General features: G+C 40.6%; 2 protein-coding genes across 2 annotated transcripts; one reads left to right on the top strand and one right to left on the bottom strand.

The window, feature by feature from the left end:
- Nucleotides 1-4090: 4090 nt before the first annotated feature.
- LOC148193545 (uncharacterized) lies at nucleotides 4091-6269 on the bottom strand. Its single transcript, XM_088099449.1, has 4 exons — nucleotides 5984-6269; nucleotides 4403-5900; nucleotides 4217-4339; nucleotides 4091-4163 (listed from the first exon to the last, which is right to left on the bottom strand). The coding sequence occupies exons 1-4, from the start codon at nucleotides 6267-6269 to the stop codon at nucleotides 4091-4093; spliced, it is 1980 nt and encodes a 659-aa protein (XP_087955575.1).
- Nucleotides 6270-7618: 1349 nt separating this feature from the next.
- Nucleotides 7619-10674, top strand: LOC148193544 (uncharacterized). Its single transcript, XM_088098108.1, has 2 exons — nucleotides 7619-9580; nucleotides 9762-10674. The coding sequence occupies exons 1-2, from the start codon at nucleotides 8767-8769 to the stop codon at nucleotides 9773-9775; spliced, it is 828 nt and encodes a 275-aa protein (XP_087954234.1). The 5' UTR covers nucleotides 7619-8766; the 3' UTR covers nucleotides 9776-10674.
- The last annotated feature ends 3191 nt before the right edge of the window (nucleotides 10675-13865 follow it).

Here is a 13865-nt window from a genome sequence, read left to right as displayed (position 1 = left end):
GTTATACGGGAGAAGTTGAAGGATTGTCGCGTGATCCTATGCAAATGAAGGAAGAGATGGAAGAACGAATCAAAAGGATTCAATGTCATCTTTACTGTTAAGTCTGAGCTGTAAACTTTTGTATAGATTTGAGCTTGAGATTCGGGGTGTTACCGTAATTGTATTATTGTAATATTTTAAATTTTGATTTTTAAAAGGGCAAAAAATTTTGGGGTGTTACACATCACAAAAAACCTCAAAAGGTTTATCTGTGTCAGGGATAACCAAAACTGGTGCACTAGTCAATCTGTTCTTTAGCTCTTGGAAGCTAGTCTCACAACAGTCTGTCCAAACAAAAGGTTGATCCTTCCTAGTCAGTTTTGTTAACGGCGCCACAATCCGGGAAAAGCTGTCAATAAAACGACGATAGTAGCCCGCTAGACCCACAAAGCTCCTGATTTCTGTAACAGTCTTAGGTCTCTCCCACTGAAGTACTGCTTGCACCTTAGCGGGATCGACAACAATTCCTCCAGCTAAAATTACATGCCCAAGAAAAGGAACCTCTTCCATCCAAAACTCACACTTGGATAGCTTGGCATACAATCTTCTTTCTCTCAACAGTTCAAGCACTGCCCTAAGGTGATCTTCATGTTCTTCCCAAGTTTTAGAATAGACAAGTGTCGCAACCGGAATCGCGACGGGACAACGATCCGAAAAAGAAAACGCAGGGGTTTGAAAAAAAGATTTTTTAGGAATCGCCACCATAGTTTATTCTGGAAAACTACGGAAAAACCATAAAATGATAAGGCATAGTCTGCGAAAATGAGATTCTAAATTCGGGAGTCGGTTACGTGTAGGGAAGGTATTAGCACCCTACAACGCCTGCCCTAGGGCAGTACCTTTAACTAAATATGCGAATGTGATGTGGTTTTCAAAATGTTTAACTATCCCCTAAAATAAAAATTCTAAAGAAACAAAATATATTTTAGTTTTTTGTGCCCGACAAAGATTGACCTTGCTCCTACGTATTCTCATTCAGAATGAGAAATCAGGGTTACGTAGTTCTTGTAGAAAACTGCTTGAAAATTTGTTTGAAAATTGTTTGAAAGATTTGTTTGATTGATTATGGATAAATTTGGATTTTTGGGGAAATGAACCTGACAAGGACTAGCCTTGCTCCTACGTATCTCCACTTTTGATGGAGAATCAAGGATCACGTAGTTCTGGCCAGAAAGATTGTTTGTTGTTTGAAAATGTGGATGTTTTTGGTTTTTGAAGATTTTATATTTTTTTGGTATTTTTTGATGTAATATTTAAATTTTTGCGTAATGAGCACTAGGCTGATGCGTACGATCGCACGAGCACTCACACGGCTTTGTTTGTTTTATTTTATTTTTTGTTTATATTTTTTAGGTTTAATAGGTTCAGAGGTCCTTATATTTGTGGGTTCGTTTCAATTGGGTCCTCCAATTTTGAAAGTGATCAATTTGGTCCCTAATTTAACAAAATTGAGTCAATAATACCCTTTCCGTTAAATGCAATGGACGGCATTAACGTTTTAAACATGTGGTATGTTGAAGCATCCTTCAAATAAAACTGTGCAACCTGCAAATAAAAGGATGCCTCAACATGCTACATGTTTAAAAAGTTAACGCCGTCCATTACATTTAACGGAAAGGGTATTATTGACTCAATTTTGTTAAATTAGGAACCAAATTGATCACTTTCAAAATTGGAGGACCCAATTGAAACGAACCCACAAATATAGGGACCTCCGAACCTATTAAACCTATTTTTTATGAACAAACCCAACAAAATATAAGATGCAATATACAAGAGTGGAGTTATAACACAAAGGGCTACATAAAGAAATAAAAATATAAGAACAAAGCGAGAGAATCAAACCAACAAGAATAGGGGGTGCAGAGATAAAAACCCGGAGTGCAGAGAGTAGATTTGAAGCTCCTTTGTCTGTCAGGGGTGTAAAAATGAAAACAGAAGGGCATCCTGAAACGTGTGTCAGATCCAATTCCCCTTTCCTTTTTCTTTTTTTTTTTATTTTGTTTGCACATAATGGGCTTAAGCCCAAACAAAAACGGGGTGTGAAACATGAAACCGTGGGTGCAGATAAAGTTATTTTTTTGTTTAAGGGTTTGGATGGGTCTGAGTCCAGGGAATAGATGCGGGGGTGCGCGGGTGAGAAAACAGGGGGTGCGTGAAGGAGGAAAATGTTTTAGTATCATTATTTTTTTTTGATTTATTAGAGAGAGTTGGGTCGGAAAGAAATAAAAAAGAAGAGGCCCAAGGCCTTTCCATTCTTCAGCCAACATTCCTTGGGGTCTCCTTCGTTCCACAATCTCAACTCAAAACAGAGACCTAGAGTCTTCTTCCAAAGTAGCCAACGGAGGTATCTCCACCCCGTCACGCACGCGCGCCACTGTCTCAGCCAGAAACGGCTGCCGCCAGCTGCGGCCCAAGCCGCTGCCAGTACGCCGACCACCCAGGGAGGGGTTCGTCTCCGATGTCTCTGTGCCGCGTCTGCCTAACTGGCCGCCGCCTCCTCCAAGCAGACCGCCGCGAGTTGCTTCTGGTCTCTCTCCCTCTCTTCTATCTATTTTCTGCTTCTGTGCTTGATTGTTTTGATTGGGTTACAGTGTAGACAAAATGGTGATGCTTTCGGTGGTGGGTTTGTCCGAGTGGTTCTTGATGATTTCCAGTGAATACAAGTGAGTATTGTGAGGGGTGGAGAATTGAATTTTCAAGTTTTGATGTTGGGGAGATGAAGTGGAAGTTGGGTGGAAGGATGGTGATTGAAGATTGTGTGGTGGCCGTGAGGTCTGGATAAAATGATGATGGGTGTTGGCCCTGTTGACAGAGAATGGAGGAGGATTGAGTGTTGTGTGATGCGGAGATGATTCTGTGGAGTGAATGGGATAGGAGTATGTGTGGTGAATCCTGGTTTGGTGTTTGGCCGTGGAGTTGGGAGTGAAAAGGAAATGGTTTGCTGTGGTTACGGCTGAGAGGAGCCAGTGCCCCCCAAGGCTGTGGTGATGAGGTGTTGTGATGGCTGTGAGGATGAAGAATGAGATGAAGATGGAGATGGTAACGGGTGAGGGGCTCAGAGGGAGCCAATGCCCCTCGGCCCTCTTCCCCCTCCCTTTCCTCGTGTGAATTATGTAGGCTTCAGCACAGTAAGAGATGAGAGTGTCGGTAGCTATGATTGGAGGATGAGGAGTGTCGGAAGCTGCGATTGGAGGATGCAGAAATTATTAGGTTGGTGGAATAGTTGGAAGCATAATTGGATGGTTGGTGAAGTGGGAGAAGGTAGAAGTGGACCGTTGGCAGATTGTGGGAATCATTACTAGGGCCGGAGGGGAGACACGAGAGAGTGATCAGGACGATCGGTCAGGACGAGCGTTCAGGACGAACGGTATACGGCGGAGTGACCTGGACGAGCGGTAGAAGAGGAAAATGGGGTAAGGACGAACGATAGAATGACGAACGACCATCTAAAAAAATTATTACTGTTTGGGCGAACGCTAAAACAGGACCGAACGTTCACGAACGTTCAACAATAAACACATTAAAACCGAACGTTCTACAACATCAAGACCGAACGTTCTACAACATCAAGACCGAACGTTCAACCACATTAAGACCGAACGTCCAATAGCAAGTAAACATGACCGAACGTTCACTAACAAATAGACCGAACGTTCAACCACAGACCGAATAGCTGAACAATTTAGGACGAGCGACCGAACGTCTTTGGGGTCGAACAACGAACGTGAGACCAGTAAAGGACGAGCGTCTTGATATTGGTCAACAACGAACGGTTACGCATGGTGGAGGACGAATGGTCGCTCAGAGTAGCGGACGAACGGTTGTGCAGAGTAGAAGACGAACGGTCGCTCAGAGAAGAGGACAAACGGCTCGGTCGCACAGCAAAAGGTCGAACGCTCTGTTCTTTTTTTTATTTTATTATTTTGTTTTATTTTATTATTCATTATTTTTCATTTTTTTTATTTTTTATTTTACACTCATGATGAAAATAAAATACAGCAAACCTATTAGTCCATCCGGACGAAATTGGGTGTTGACAACAAGTATGTCATCTATAAACACCACCACGAACTTGTCCAAGAAGGGTCTGAAAATTCGATTCATATAGTCCATGAATATGGCTGGAGCATTAGTCACACCAAAAGGCATAACCACATACTCATAGTGGCCATACCTGGATCTGAATGCTGTCTTCTGCACATCATCGTCTTTCACCAAAATTTGATGGTAACCCGACCTCAAATCAATCTTGGAGAATACCGTAGCCCCGTGTAATTGATCCATCAGATCATCAATCCTTGGCAAGGGATACTTGTTCTTGATCGTCAACTTATTCAGCTGTCGATAGTCAACGCACAACCTCGAGCTACCATCCTTCTTCTTTACTAGTAATACTGGCGCACCCCACGGTGAAGCACTCGGCTGGATAAACTTTTTCTCTAATAACTCTTGAATCTGCTTCTTCAACTCAACCAGCTCAGCTGGAGCCATCCGATAAGGGGCTATGGATACTGGTCCTGCTCCTGAGACCAGATCAATAGAGAACTCTACTTCTCGCGGAGGAGGTAAACCAGGAACTTCTTCAGGGAAAACATCCATGAAATCATTCACAACCAGAAGGTCTACACTCTGGTTCACAAGCGCTGAAGAATTTAAACTAGGAGTCCCGTCCTTATGGAACATGATTAGGAAACAGCTGGCACCCTCGAAGATGTCCTTCCTCAATACACCGAGCGATAATGACATGTCTTCATCTTCTTCGGGAAATATTAGCTTCTTACCACCGCAATCTAAAAGAATACGATTGGCTGCTAACCAATCCATTCCCAAAATTACCTCTAACTCCTGCAGAGGTAAGCAAATAAGGTTCACTCTGAACCTGCGGCCCTCTACCTCAATAGGACACCTGGAGCACACATTAGATGTCCTGAATAACCCAGCTACTGGTGTAGACACCACCAGATCACACGGAAGCTCTCTGACAACTAAACCAAGCCTCTCCACACAAGCTTTAGACACAAAAGAATGTGTCGCCGCCGAATCAAACAACGTCACACACGAAGCTCCAAATAACAAACAACTGCTGACAATTAAATTACCTGCGCTGGCTGCCTCAGTTCCGGTCAACGCATAGACTTTCCCTGCTGCCTGAGGTCTGTGCCCACCCCTCTGAATAGATCTGCCAGCCTGGCTTGGCTGTGGTCCTACCCTCCTAGTAGTAGGACAGTCTCTGACATAGTGTCCTTCTTGCCGGCAGATATTACACCTCCTATACCCTTCTAACTGAGGGCAGGAATTCTGGAAGTGTGGTCCACCACACCTGAAGCATCTAACGGAACTGGCAAAACTGGATTGCCCCGATGACCGAGAGGAAGAACCCCTGGATCCGGAGGAAGAAGGTCTAGAGAAAGGGGTCCTTCTAGAAATGGAGCCTCCTCGGGATATCGCAGGTCCACCAACCCAAAGTGGTTGGCTCTGTTGTTTCTGAGGCCCTTCTGGTTCTCCCTTAGTCTTTTCCATATCACGGGCCATCTCTACCACAATAGAGAATTCTCTAATGCGCAATCCCTTCACTAGTATCTTTATATCCTTTCTCAAGCCATTCTCAAACTTGCGACACTGCCATTCTTCATTTATTGACATGGTGTAGAAGCGAAGCAGGTGTTTAAAACTATCTGCATACTCCGATACTGATTTGTTGCCCTGAGCCAACTCAAGAAACTCTATCTCCTTAGCAAACCTGACACTGTCTGGGAAGTATTCAGTGTAGAATTTAGTTCTGAACAACTCCCAAGTGATAGCAGTCCCGTTCCTCTCCAAGATCGTCTTCACACTGTTCCACCAATGTCCAGCTTCACCTGTCAGCAAGTATTGGGTGTAGGCTAGCTTCTTCTCATCAGGACATCCCTTGGCTTCGAATATCCTCTCCATGTCCCCAAACCAGTGATCAGTTCATTAGGGTTGCACTTGCCAGTAAATCTTGCTGGGCGATGTTGCAGAAAGCTCTCCAAGCTCCACTCTTGCGCAGGAATAACAACGGAAGAAACACTTGGAGGAGTCCTAGCATTAGTCATCATTTCCATGAACTCCCTCTGAGTGTTCTCGGAAGACACTCTTGCGTTCTCTGCCGATATCCTTGCGGCTTCAAGATTTTGTAATGCAAAGGTATTCTGTTGAACCAACGCAGCATTCTGCTGTTGCAACGTTTGGAGTACCGCATTCAGCATCTGATTAGAGTCAAGTTGATCGACTCGCTGATGAGTCAATATTTTATTCACCTCACTTAGTTTATTGTGCTAGAATTAATCAGGGAATTGTGCTTAATTATCTAGTATTTCCCCGTTTTTACTAATTGTGCTTAAATTGACCAATAATTCTTATTTTAATTAATTTGAATTATTTGAGACTAATTATTTGCATTATTAATTATGGGGAAATTGTTTGATAAAATTTAGGAACTAATTTGAAGCAATTCATTGGAAGCTCTTGAATTTTGATTTTGGAAAGAAAGAAAGGATAATGCCACGGCTTTCATCCAAAGTTTTTATCCAAGAATAAGGGTGCATTTCATTCCATATTCAATAATTGGAAGTTGCTTTAATTGATAAAAGAGAATGGGAAGAAAGTGCAGCAGGACAACACGTGAAAAAGCATAGAAAATTCAGCAAACAACAAAATGATGGAAGGCCCCTTTTGGCACATTTTGGAAAGAGAATTGCAAGGGCAAGAGAATGCAGCACGACACTTAGTTGAGGATATATTGATTGCTAAAATAAAAAAAGGAACACACGGCCCACACCAGCAGGAAGGAGAGATGCACGGTAATTTGGAATGAAGAAGTGGTGCTTAAATCAATGTGTGTTACGTCCAAGAGCACTTGGTGATAAGAAATTCAAAAGAGGACAAGACTTCATGTAAGGAAGTGGGTCAAGCACTATGTTTTCTTCTTTTTATTTTTATGCATGGTGACATGGGAATGGAGAGCAAGGACCCCCCTCACTCACGTGTGGCATGTTTCCTAGAGAAAATAAAAGGGGTGATGGATTGAAGAATTGAGAGGGGGGTGTGCCGTGAAAGAGTTCCAGACAGCAGGGGAGTGTGTGACGTTCCAGAGAGTAGATTTTAGAGGGGGGAATAAGCTGGACATTTTCCAGCAGAGGAGAGAATACAGCTGCTGGACAGCAAGCTCACGGACAGTAGAGGGCTGGAATAGCAGATGAAAATCACAGTACAGAGATGGCAGGCTACGGTTGAACAGTGTGCACATTAGGTTCCAATTTTCATTTTCTTTGCTGTAATAAATTCTTGAGCAATTTAATTTCAATTTAAAGTTTGATTTAATTTACTGTTTATGAAATTTAAATTATGTTTTACTGTTTCTGTTTTACTGCTGTAATTTAATTTCTGCTGTATTTTAATTTTTGTATTACATTTTTATGCAATTTAATTTCTGCTGCTGTTTATCTTTTGCATGTTGATTAATTCTGTTCTCTGTATTTTACTGCAGTAATTTTGAATTTGTTTTTACTGTTTTCTAAATTTTTTTTCTGTATTTACTGTTTTCTGTATTTTTGTTTTCTGTATTTTGCTGTTATTGTTTTACTGATTTTGAAATTCTGTATTCAATGCTTTTACTGTTACTGTTTACTGCTGTAATTTCATATTTTGTTTTTAATGTTTTACTGTTTTTACTGTTTTACTGTTTTTACCAATTTCTGTATTTACTATTTACTGTATTTTCGTTTTTTTGTATTTTGTTTTCTGTATTTCATTTTTTGTTCCAGATTTACTGTCTTTGCTGTAATTATGTGCTGGTATAATTTATTTTCTGTTTTTACTATTTTCTGTATTTACTGTTTTCTGTATTTCGTATTTTTCTGTATTTTCGTTTTTCTGTATTTTCAGTTTTCTGTCCAGATTTAATTTACTGTTTTACCTTGCTGTAATTTCGTTTTTACTGTAGCAATTTAATTTTTACTGTTTTAATTTCGTTTTACTGTTTTAATTTCATTTTTACAATTTTAATTTTTACGGTTTTGTTTTTATTGATGTTTTTACTTTTGTGTCAATGTTTAAGTTTTCTGTACGTTTAATTTTCCCGCGTTTATTTTATTTGAACTGTCTTTTACCCTTTAGAGTTTTTACCGTTTTGAATTTTACTTCACCATTTTTAATTTCCAGTTTTATTTAAGTTTTAATTGCAACCAAACAAAATCACAAAAACAAACCCCCCCACTTCGTGTTAAATCTAAGACTGAACCATAAATTGGTCCTTGAGAGACGACCTAGGAGTCACTTCCTAGTTAGACTATACTGCATAATTTTATCTGTACTCAATTTTGATGGGCCGCGACAGCTTTATCAAAAATGGCGCCGTTGTCGGGGACCAAAGGTTTGGTTTTGGGTCTTTTGTTGTTTTCTGTTATGTGAGTTTTTGTGTACATGTGATATGTGTTTTAGGTCTTTTGTTTTGTTAATGTTTTGTATTGTGTTGTGATGTTTTGTTCTGTTTTTGAATGCATGTCGTATGTGTTTTGTCTGTTAATTTAAAAAAAAAAATGTGTGTTGTGTTTTGTATTTAGCTGTTGTTTCTGAAATTTTAAAAAGAAAAAAAAAAACTGTAATTGTTAGTTTTACTCCATGTTATGCTTTCGTATTTTTTTTTAATCTTTGCTTGAAGTGAAAGTCCAGGTTTGAGAGAGGTTTTGAACTAGACTAGAGGAGATGACAGATTCTCAAGACTGGATGTATGAGTTAGTCAAGAGTCTTCCCAAATTCCGTGGGTTGACACATGAAGATCCATACAGGCACCTCAAGGAGTTTTGTTTGGTGTGTTTATCTATGAGGCCTGCTGGTGTTTCAAAGGAGACAGTGTTGATAAAAATGTTTCCCATGTCCCTTCAAGATGAAGCAAGAGACTGGTTCATATACCAGTATCCTCTTAATAGTTGGCAGGAAACACAACAAAAATTCTTCGACAAGTTCTTTCCAGCAGCAAAGGTGACCAGCATTAGGACGAAGATCACTGCCATTGAGCAGTTTCAAGAAGAAAGCCTGGCATATTATTGGGAGAGGTTTAACAGGCTCTGCACAACTTGTCCAAACCACCAAATTCCAGAGCATTTGCTCTTGATTTATTTTTATGAAGGACTCCTGGACAGTGAAAGGATACTTGTGGATGCAGCTGCTGGTGGATGTTTGATGGATATAACCCCAACAGAAGCAAGGAAGTTGCTCTGCAAGCTAGCGGGTCAAAATCCAAGTGAGGTAGTAAAGGAAAAACCTGAGCAGGTTTACTGTAAACTTGAAATCCCTACTCATGTATCTGAGGTTCAAGTAAATTTTAATGCTTTTGAATTGGTAAAACTTGAACCATTTAAGCCTGTTCTGGATTCTGATATTAATACACATGTGCACACTCATGTTGTGGATTCATTATTCCCTGTAGAGCACATTGACATACCTGATGTTCACTATCCTTGCACTGACCTTGATTTAAATGATAGCCTTGAGGATGCAGCTGATGACTTGGAGTTTGGTAAGTGATGAGTCAATATTTTCTTCACTTCACTTAGTTTACTGTACTAAATTAATCAGGGGATTGTACTTAATTGTTCAGTATTTTCTCGTTTGTACTGATTGTGATTAATTTGATCAGAAATTCTTATTTTACTTAATTTGAATTATCTGAGAATAATTATTTACATTATTGAGTGCAGGGAAAATGCTGTAAATATTTTAGGACAATTGGAAGAAGTGTTATTTAAGCAAAATTTCAATTGGCATTATTACACCACACGGCTATACCAACCAGCCACACTAAGGGAACCTTCTTCCTTTGAGAAGTGAAGCATACGGCCATGGAGAATGTTTCTTTGGTTTTGGAAAAATGAGCTTCAATGCTACGTGTTTGCCATCCAACAATTAACAAGGAAAGGAAAATGGCCACATGGAAAGGGTAATGGCCTACTTGGAAGCATATCACGTAGGGACAAGCAAATTTTGTTGAGATGGTCCCCTCATAGCTTTTGGTACGTGTCAATTCTCTACAATTGCTAGTTTTTGCTTTTATCAAATTTCCAAGAGATACATGCTGGAAGAAAAACTCGGCCAACTCAATTTGGTAAGCATCTACCACACGGTTTGAAATAATGGAAGGGGCCACACTTGAAAGTCACGACGGACATACCACCTTGGCCATTGTTTGTTCACGTGAAAGCCTAGCTACAGAGAATGGATTGAAGAAAGTGAAGAAGTATCTGACATAGCCAATTGACATTTTCTCATTTTCTGGTGGCATCGGATAGAAAAAACATAGAGAATTTTTCCAGAGAGAACGTACAGAGCATGACTACCAGCATGGATTGAGAAGGAAGGAAGCTTCTGTGTTGATTGTTGAATACATTGGAGTTACATACTGAAGGAGGCACACAGCCAAACCAGTCAACACTTGTTTATTTCTTTTTACTTTGAATGTTTCTCTTTGAGAAGACTGAACATCGTTTTGTTTTCATGATGAATAAATAGCTTGTATTTATTCCTTTTGTTGAATTCTAATTGCATCTTCCATTTGGTTTTCTGCACATTTATACAATCTTTTCTAGCATTCGGTAACTTCTGAAAAGAGGTACATGATCTTGTGTTGAACCACTGGAACACGTTCATTCACTTCATTTTAGAAGCATAGTAGCATGTGTAGAGTTGATTCACCTTTCAATTATGAAACTGCCATTTAAAGAAAAACACAAAAATAAAATTGTTGATTTGGAGGAAGGAGCTCACGGTTTAGAGAAGAAATGAACCAAGTGCAACCTTGTGGATGTTGATTAATTTCTGCTGGATTGAAGAGTAAACTACACACGCTTATTTGTTTGCCAAAGATAAGCTCACGTAGAGAGGAAGAGAAGGATTTGTTACAAAGAGGAGAAGTAATCCTTGATGAGAATCGAACATATTTGAAGGAGGGAAGGAGAGTGCAGCTGGAATGAAGGCAGCAAAAGTGGACGGCTAGCATCTTGAATTTGGGCGTTGATTTGTTGCAGCAGCAAGGGTGAGAATATTAGTCAATTAGCTTGGAGAAAGTAAGTGAAGAAGTGGATGAATGTGGAGGAGGAGTTCTCGGTTAACACAGCAAAAATTTGTGTGAATTCTTTCTTTAAAGAAGTAGCTTGAAGAGATGCAGCCTTGGTCCACCAACACATGACTTTCTCGGAAAAATTGGTCCATGTAGTAGTAATATATCATGCTTTCACTTTATTTTGTTTGTGTGCACGGTGATGAGGTTCTGAATTCAGCAAATACTCATTTCATTTTGGCTTAAGAAAGTGTTGTGGACCTACTTGTTTTTATTTTCCAATCAACATGCTTTGTTATCCTTACCTTTGTTTTAGATAATGCCGTGACTTTGTGTGCATACAGCAGCTTCCTTGCACCTTTCCATTTTGTTTTTGTTTTGTTTAAAATGAAGAGAAACGTGAATCCATCATGCAGCACCTAGTTTGGTTTGTTAGATTATTATTCTTATTAGGTTTAATCCTTTAGTACATCCCTATTTATGTACGAATGTCTCAATTGGGTCCTCGTTTTTTAAAGTGTATCAAAATGGTCCTTAATTTTGAAAATTCATATCAATTGAGTCCTTTCCGTTAAGTTGGCTGGACGGCGTTAAAAAAATTCATGAGTGGATGCTGAGATGACGAACGAACGCTCGTCCACCAGCGAACGAACGCTCGTCCACCAGAGAACGAACGCTCGTCCACCAGAAAGCGAACGCTCGTCGACCTCTTACTGCTGGACGACCGTTCGTTCCACACTGGACGACCGTTCGTTCGGTGGTCGACGAGCGTTTGTTCGCTGATGGACGAGCGTTCGTCCGCTGGTGGACGAGCGTCCGTTCGTCATCTCAGCATCCACTCATCAATTTTTTTAACGCCGTCCACCCAACTTAACGGAAAGGACTCAATTGATATCAATTTTCAAAATTAAGGACCATTTTGATACACTTTAAAAAACGAGGACCCAATTGAGACATTCGTACATAAATAGGGATGTACTAAAGGATTAAACCTTCTTATTATTATAAGAAGAATTGATTGATTTTAGATGGAAAGCAAGGTGGTGGAGCCGTGAGGAGTGCTTGTTTTCACGTGAAGAAGAAGAAAAAGGCTTTTCATTTTGGACCATTTTACAATTTTGGAGAAAGGCTTGGAGTAAAGCCGTGTGAAGAGTTTGCAGAGGTGAAAGTGGCCCACGGTTTTGTTGGCATCTTTGTATTCATTTGATAATGGCCAACTAGTTGTTTGCATGGTGTGAATCTGAATTCAGCAACTACAAATTTATTTTGCTTTGAATAAAGTGGTAGGGTCCTATTTGTTTTCATTTTCCAAATGCTTTGTTATGCTTGCCTTTCTCTTATGAAATACCGTGTTGTTGTTATGTCCATGTAGCAGCCCCTTTTACATCTCTTAACTTTGTTTTGTTATTAATTTAAAGAGAAACGTAAATTGATACTAGGTGCAGCACCGGTTTTTGGCTTCATAAAATAGAATTGTTATTATTATAGTGAGTTTTAGGAAGAGCAACCACGGACGTTTTGATTTTGAGTGTTTATTTTTCCTCCTCCCCTGTTTGGGAGCTTTGGGTTTTATGTGTGTTTCGGTGGATACTTTTAGGGACCGAGAGACTAACCTGCTGACGCGTCTGGGCCGCTCGCTCGCTTCCAAACTCCTCCTGTTGACCGATCGGTGTTGGCGCAAACCGATCGGTCTCGCTCTTGACGAGGGGGATGTACCTGCAAAAGGTACTCCGACGCCCAAGTTAGGCGTGTGATTTGAAGAGCCTCGGCTCTTGGTTGAATATTTAGTGAATGGTTATCACTATTGAGTATTTGAGAGTCATGTAGAGTAAGTGGAACGTACCTGGCTTTTGGCCCTGGCTTTGTATTAATAATTTACCTCATGTATCCTAAGCTGATATAAGCCCAATAAAATATAAACAGAATAAGATATAAACAGATTACCTGAACATCCGGTTGGTTGTTTGTAACCACTCGGTTAATATTTTATACTATACATTATGCCCCCCAAGTCCGAGTTAAGCGGTTGGCTTTAGCCGTGGTTAACTATAGGACTGATGTGTTTGAGGGAGGCTGCGTTGGCGGAACTGAAAGCGTTTTACCGCTCGACCTTCAACAATAACCGAGAGGGATTTACCGCTCGTCCTTCAACAGGAACCGAGAGGAATTTACCGCTCGGTCTTCTACATTAACCGAGAGCGCTTTACCTCTCGACCTTTGACATTAACCGAGCGAAATTTACCGCTCGTCCTTCAACAGGAACCGAGAGGAATTTACCTCTCGGTCTTCAACCTTAATCAAGAGGAATTTACCTCTCGACCTTCGACATTAACCGAGCGGGTTTTACCGCTCGTCCTTCAACAGGAACCGAGAGGAATGTTCCTCGTGGTCTTCGACATATGTCGAGAGGGTTTTACCTCTCGACCTTCGACATTAACTGAGCGGGATTGACCGCTCGGCCTTCAACAGGAACCGAGAGGAATTTACTTCTCGGTCTTCGACATTTGTCGAGAGGGTTTTACCTCTCGACTTTCGACATTAACCGAGCGGGATTTACCGCTCGTCCTTCAATAGGAACCGAGAGGAATTTACCTCTCGGTCTTCGACATTTGTCGAGAGGGTTTTACCTCTCGACCTTCGACATTAACTGAGCGGGATTGACCGCTCGGCCTTCAACAGGAACCGAGAGGAATTTACCTCTCGGTCTTCAACCTTAATCGAGAGGAATTTACCTCTCGACCTTCGACAT

This window comes from Vigna umbellata, chromosome 9, assembly GCF_029865625.1.
Source record: "Vigna umbellata cultivar VRB3 chromosome 9, Vumbellata_1.0, whole genome shotgun sequence".
Taxonomy (NCBI): Eukaryota; Viridiplantae; Streptophyta; class Magnoliopsida; order Fabales; family Fabaceae; genus Vigna; species Vigna umbellata.
Note: the sequence above shows the minus strand (reverse complement) of the source record. Positions and strands in the feature narration are given on the sequence as shown.